Source organism: Poecilia reticulata, linkage group LG8 (assembly GCF_000633615.1).
Source record: "Poecilia reticulata strain Guanapo linkage group LG8, Guppy_female_1.0+MT, whole genome shotgun sequence".
Classification (NCBI taxonomy): domain Eukaryota; kingdom Metazoa; phylum Chordata; class Actinopteri; order Cyprinodontiformes; family Poeciliidae; genus Poecilia; species Poecilia reticulata.
Genome location: NC_024338.1, coordinates 1,699,104 through 1,705,792, shown reverse-complemented (window position 1 = coordinate 1,705,792; position 6,689 = coordinate 1,699,104). Strand labels below are relative to the sequence as shown.

General features: G+C 42.5%; 1 protein-coding gene and 1 long non-coding RNA gene across 5 annotated transcripts in view; one reads left to right on the top strand and one right to left on the bottom strand.

Annotated features, from left to right (window-relative positions):
• Nucleotides 1–1,934: 1,934 nt before the first annotated feature.
• The window catches only part of LOC103468206 (uncharacterized), a 15,604-nt gene continuing 10,849 nt past the window's right edge, over nt 1,935–6,689 (top strand). The window contains exon 1 of one of the 3 annotated variants that reach the window (XR_001776878.1): nt 1,935–2,015. This is a non-coding gene — a long non-coding RNA (uncharacterized LOC103468206). Of the gene's footprint in view, nt 2,016–5,338; nt 5,417–5,745; nt 5,822–6,689 lie in introns of those variants that run through there. The other 2 variants (XR_534179.1, XR_534178.1) reach the window with 2 other exon arrangements.
• The window catches only part of LOC103468208 (homeobox protein Hox-B5a-like), an 18,728-nt gene continuing 15,291 nt past the window's right edge, over nt 3,253–6,689 (bottom strand). Inside the window, exons 2-3 of one of the 2 annotated variants that reach the window (XM_008415109.2) lie at nt 5,164–5,802; nt 3,253–3,936 (exon numbers count right to left, since the gene is read on the bottom strand). In XM_008415109.2, the coding sequence (XP_008413331.1) occupies nt 3,689–3,936; nt 5,164–5,743 (828 nt within the window). In that variant the 5' untranslated portion in view covers nt 5,744–5,802 and the 3' untranslated portion in view covers nt 3,253–3,688. Of the gene's footprint in view, nt 3,937–5,163; nt 6,087–6,689 lie in introns of those variants that run through there. The other variant, XM_008415108.2, reaches the window with a different exon arrangement.

Below are 6,689 nucleotides of genomic sequence, written 5' to 3'. Positions count from 1 at the left end.
TATCTATCTATCTATCTATCTATCTATCTATCTATCTATCTATCTATCTATCTATCTATCTATCTATCTATCTATCTATCTATCTATCTATCTATATATATATAGCGTGTGTTATTTTAGCGACAGTAACACACACACACACACGCGCGCGCGCGCACACACACACACCCACACACACGGTTACATTAATCGTCTTTACTTAATGATCATCAATTAATTTGTCAGGTGTAGATACATTAAATTGTTGCTGCTAAAAGCAGGAGCTTTGCTGAAATTCTGGAGCTTGTGCACCAAGGCAGGATCCATTTCACTGGCAAACGTAATTAAATGTGAGTTAACATTTTATCAATGTTTTTGAAGTATTGATATCTGCAACTGATGTAATGGAAACACATTTTGCTGGTAAATACATGAAATTCACTCAGTCTATTTTTACTGCAGTTCTTCAAGTTCTCACTATTCCTTTAAGTTTGACATTAAATGCGGTTGAAATCTTGTATAAATGAAGAATTTAGGATCATTAATTTATTTATTTTTTTACTTTTTGTTTTTTGTAATAAAGACAAAAATAATGTCAGGTTTAGAGTTGTATGTGTGTTTAGGTTTGTGTTACTGTGGTTTAGAATGTGTTTATCCGTTCAGAATGAAAGAAAACGTATCCAAGCAGGTTTCAGATGGAGAACGTTGAAATGTTTGCGTCCAGTTCTCTTTTTTTATTATTATTTTACACCCAGCCTGTCTGGAAAACATCAGAATGATGTCAGACAGAGGTTCGCTTCTTCCCTTTGACACATGTCACTACATAGTGTGATCTTTATGAATGCAGAGATGTGCATGTTTTTACAATTTTCAATTCTTATCTGAAACAGCTTACAGCACAAGATGATTGTGCATAAAAAAACTGTTGATCAGGTTGACCGAGAAGATAGGATCAGATTATTTGTTTGTTTTGCGCCACCAAAAATGTGATCATCTTCTTACGCTTTTGTTCTGTTTAACTTTATTTCCTTTAAACGAATACTTTGAACTAGATCTCCGAATATTTCATTACAAATTGAAGAAAAAAAATACATTTCTAAAACCTGAAACAGCTGGTTGCATTTACAGGCCAGGGTTATAGATACAAGTTAAAGCGACACATGCGTCCGTGGCTACAGATAACAGCGCTCAAACGTTTGTCTCTATCTATAACCTCAGGATCTTCGCAGCACCAGCCTCATCAGCAGGTGTCATATGTACCTGAAATCCACCGGAGCTGGTGGCCGCGCCAAACAGGACTACTGCTCACAGTGAGTGGCACGTTAATTACACAGCTCCATTTCCCACTTTACCAAACACACCCCCTCTCTCTACTTAGCTCCCACTTACCGGGAGGCGTTCACTCTGCGTCCCGACTCTCCTTCCCCAAGCTTTTCCCAGAGTCCACAGCAGACCACAGCAGAGATCTCCGGGCTCCAAGTGTGAACCAGAGCAAGAACAGCTGCGGCTAATAGAGGCCTGTTTTCTCTCTATTCCCCTTTCTTTCTCTCTCTTTTTCACTGTCACAGACTCACACACACGTACACACACACACGCAAGCGCACACACTGCTTCTTTGCCTCTGTCTCTACTTACTGACCCCTTTAGGATCCACACAAAGCCGTTAAACCGTCACTTGCTTTCTAGAATGTGAAATACATGGTACATTGTCAACTCCCCTAAACCATAAAACTAACTTTATGGACCCCACGTGACCAGAGGAGAGCCAGTGAGAGGAATCAGAACAGATTTTTACGATCTAACTTGGAGATACAAACCCTCATCTGTTTGACACGTAAATGTCAATCCTGCCTCCATTTTATAGTATGGCCCAAACCAGGAAGGGTTAGTTTAAAAATCTATGCATGTCTTCATACACCAACGCATACAGACACGAAAAAGAGCCAGGAGACTGTGTCCTGATGAGCCTCGGAGAAGGACCCATTTGACTACCGAGTAGGTTAGAAAGAAAAGCAGGGGAACTGCACCAGCAGTCGGTGAGTTTAAAAATTCATTCGGTTGTTTACAAATGGAAACCAGGAGAAGGTAACTTAATTTCTCTGGGAGCAGCATCCGTTGAAGGCGGAAAATGCTGAAACGTGACGCATTTGTCCACCGCCGATCATTTGTTATTGTATCCGCACTTAGGGCATCAGAGAAGAAAACTGTCCCGTTTTGACCAGCTGGTTGTGTGTTTTGCTGTGTCTTTTCTGCAACCGGGAAGCTTTGTGCTAGAATACCGCCTTTATCCATGAGGCTGCTTCCATGGACTTTCAAGACAGGCCTGCAAAATAGAGAGACTGTTAGGAGAATTCGACGTAAAGATATAATATTTTAGCAGAACGCAAAATATCAGACAACGATTATGTAAAATACCATGACGTTTTGGTGTAAATAACGTAGGTGTGAAAACGTTTTGCAGAGAGCTTGGAATCACACTATACTGCATAACATTTCCTTTCTTCACTGTGAACCAAGGCCTTATGCTGTCCGGTCTGGATTGCAGTGAGAAACTTTATTCACAATTATGTTTTACTCAATGTTACAAATAACTACAAAAAGCTTACTGACAGAGTTTACAGGGACACAATACCACACAGATTTCACGCATCCACGCACTCACATAAAGTAACCGCAAACAGTAAAACAGTCAAAATGTCGCTATATCTGTGTACATCAAATATGACATATCCAACAAATCAACAAATTACAATAACAGCATGGCACAGTTGTACTTATTTCAATTATATATACAGCAATAAGAACGGATAGAGACGTGAATGCCAATTTGTTAACAAACAAATACACATATGCACATACTCTCAATCACAAACACGCTTGAGCAAACATTTCTCCTTCTTCCACAGTAAATATTAGTGCAGATGTCAGTGATGTAGTAACAACACTGTGGCAAGGTGAGTGGACGGGAGGGGGATGCAGATTAAAACAAGTAAGGGTTGAGTTTCAGTGGGTGGAAATAACTTAGAGGACCTGTTCAAGAGTTGAGGTTGCAATAGAAAGCAAATTACCAATATAATCCACAGGATAAGTGAAATAATATCAGACACACCATAGCCAGAAAGTACGGCTGGGAAAGACCTAAAGTCGATCAATCGGTATTTTGTATAACGACACACACACACACACACACACACACACACACACACACACACACACACACACACACACGCACGCACGAACGCACGCACACGCACGCGCGCGCGCGCACACACACACACACACACACACACACACACATATAAAACATAATATATGAAACAACTAATATATATATTAGTTGTGTGTTGGCTGTCAGTTCATAAGAGTACCAGTCAGTATTCCCCTGTGGTCCTGAAACACCGCTATAGCATTCGAATGAAAAGTGCTGCGCTGCTGTAGTGTATACAGCTTCTAATCTGAGAACATACATTGTTTTATAAATCAAAAGTGAACGTCTCGGTTAATCCTGGACTATTTTCTTCATTGGCTTGGCTGGAAGGACTGAAAGGTCTTTACTCCAGTCCCGTAGGCCTTCTTCTTTAATTTCTATGTTGTTGTTCTTTTTGGTTTTTATTATTTCTTTGCGCTTTTTTCCCTGTTTGCCCCCCTCCAGTCTTAGATAACAAGTCATCGAGCTGAACGACGAGGTTCATTGAAAGGGATTTTACTCCTACGGTTGGAAGGCGCTGCCAGCCGTGGCCAATGTCATGCTTTTAAGTTTGTTATCCTTCTTCCACTTCATCCTCCGGTTCTGAAACCAGATCTTGATCTGTCGTTCCGTGAGACAGAGTGCGTGAGCAATCTCGATGCGCCGCCGCCGCGTTAGGTACCGGTTGAAGTGGAATTCCTTCTCCAATTCCAGAGTCTGATAACGGGTGTACGCTGTCCGCGCCCGTTTTCCGTCCGGGCCTGTCATATCTGAGGGATTTGGAAGGAACACAACGCTGTTAATACAGAGGGCCCCACGAATGACAAGAAGAAAAAAGAAACACAAAACGAGCATCGTCAGACAACATGTCAGGGGCAATAGGCAACATTTAGAGCCTATAGGATACACAATTTTTCAGGTTCACTCTGGTTTTACACAGCAGCTTTGTAAAGACAAGGTGTGGCCCTAAATCTTAAAAAAGTCTGTTTAACTGCATCTGCCATTGTAGCTACAGGTCATCACTGCATCATTGTGCATAAGCGGACTAAACAGTAAGAGCACAGCAGGCAAAGACAAAAGTGCAGGCAAAAGTGTTATTTTAAAAAGTGCACTAAATAAGAGACGGAAAATTATCTTCCCCTCATATGAATTATATTTATTAAATTTAAATTATATTTATACCACACTGAAATTTTTCCTTAAATCTGCCTACTTTTTTAAACATTACCCCCCCACCCCCCCTTAACTCCCCTCAGATCCCTGAAGGGCTGTAATTGCCTCTTCCTTTGCCTCACCTTTTTAATAAAGTTTCCACACTAATAAAGGTCGACTTTTTAAAAGGGCAGCCACATTTAAAGCTTGGGCATATTCTCATTGTTTGTTTCCCTGCTTCTTTTTTCCTTACTGAGTCCCATGCGTGCTCCCCGGCATGTTGAGCTTTCCAGTCCCACTCGACTTAAATTTGAAAGATTTATGACGTTTTTGTGAGACTTAAAAAAGGCAAAAAGATAGAGACAATAATCCGAATAAAGCTTCCAAGGTGCAATAGTAAAAGGGAGTTGGGTCAACATGCAAAAATTTTGAGTCTTATAAAGTAACCCGTCCTTGGATTGCAATTTTCAATTAGAATTCAATTAGCGGGAAAACGAAATCTTGCAAAATGAAGACACCAATAACCGTGGCCCGTCGTGTAATTTTATAAGTTTTTTTTTTCCGCACAGCGTAGGCCCAAGATACCTACAGGACGCAGACAACATGTATTGTCTAAATGTGTTCTGTTTGTCAAATATTTTATAAATTTCATTGTACTCTCTAAATTTTCACTATAATCTCTTGCTAAATATTTTGTGTAGATGGAAAGAAACAGTGACTCCTTAAATATGCTCCACAAGCTGGAATCTAACTTCACGTCTTTTACATGCTCTCAACAAATGTTTCAGTGTCAACCTCTAACATACAAATAAGTATAAACTGTAAAGCCAAGAGTCAGAATGTACCATGGCTAATGTGCAGTTTTCTCATCCAAGGGAAAATCTGGGGTGACTGCGCGTCGCTGCCCATACTGCCAGCAGCTGATCCCGCCGGGCTGCCTTCCTGTTTTTGAACAGCTTGCGAGTACCCGGTTTGGGGCCGTGGATTACTCCCATGACTGGCTTCCCGAGGAAGGAGCAGGTCCTCGTTGTCTGGTGAAGCGTCTTCAATCTCTGTGAAGCGCCGCGCCGCGCCGCCGGCCATCGTGGATGAAGACAGGTTTGGAAAGCTGAGGTTGCTGCTTCCTGGTTGCTCTGAGGGGGGAGACGATCTCTGTGTGCCCAGTTTGCTGTTCTCACGACCGCCTGCCAAGAGAGAATTTCCCGGGGAAGCAAGCGAACAACTGACCGGCTGTCTGAAGCCGAAGCCCCTGGAGTCCTCGACCTTCGAGCCTCCACCGAAGTGTCCTCCGGTGTTTGCGGCTCTGCTGCCCCCCCCTCCTCGGCTGGTTACGGTCAGATCCATGCCATTGTAGCTGTAGCCATAAGAGCCAGTCGCATGGTGCATTGTGGCAGAGGAGGAGTCCCTGTACGTCCCGCTGTTCATTGCGCCGTTGCTGGCTCCATAATTTAGCAGCTGATAGTCGGGGCCATTCGGGTAGCGCCCTGAGAACGAGTTTACAAAGTAAGAACTCATTTAGTTGTTTTACAGAGTACAGGCTAACAACTGAGTAGTCAGGAAGAGGGGGGCTTGATTTGTTAGATTTCTCTAGGTCGTTATAACGCGGGTACTTTCAACGATTTATGATGTATTAGTGAATTATGGCGTTACACTGTACTTCGTTTTTAGCTATGCGCGGTCCAAATATGGGGGTGGGGTGGCGATTGTGTGTGCTTCTTGGATCTAAATGTGTGTGTGTGTGTGCGTGCGTGCGTGTGTGTGTGTGTGTGTGTGTGTGTGTGTGTGTGTGTGTGTGTGTCATGGGGGAGGTGAGGGGTGAGGTGAGGGAGGAGACAGAGAAAGAAACAGAGAAGGAGGGGGTGTGGTCACGTGATTTTGCAGACCACTCGTAAATTCTCGCAGATGACTTTGCAGAGGTAATTCATACTCTGAGGTTTCTAATGATAAAGGCTTGGGCGGGGGAAGGCTGTCGCTCCTTTTCTCCCTATTCGCGCATCCTTTTTTTCGGCTAAAAGAGGTGCAGGGGTGAATTAAGAGCGCCACCTACTGCAAATATAATTTATTGCACTTATTGGGAGGACTGGGAGAAGAGCAGAGTGAGAAACTAAATGTACTTTCAAACGGGTCATATTTGGCCATTATAAAACTACAAATTCCTTCCACACGTGCCCTCATCTTACCACACTGACAAACCATCGAACGAGTTCCACCAGTCTTATCTGACCTTCATAAGGGGAACAAATTAGAGGCGAGACGAAACAAAAATACTCAATAATAATTTATATACACACGGCACACGGACCAAAGACCACACGCTGCAATCTACTTCACTCTGTAATAATAATAATAATAATAATAATAATAATAATAA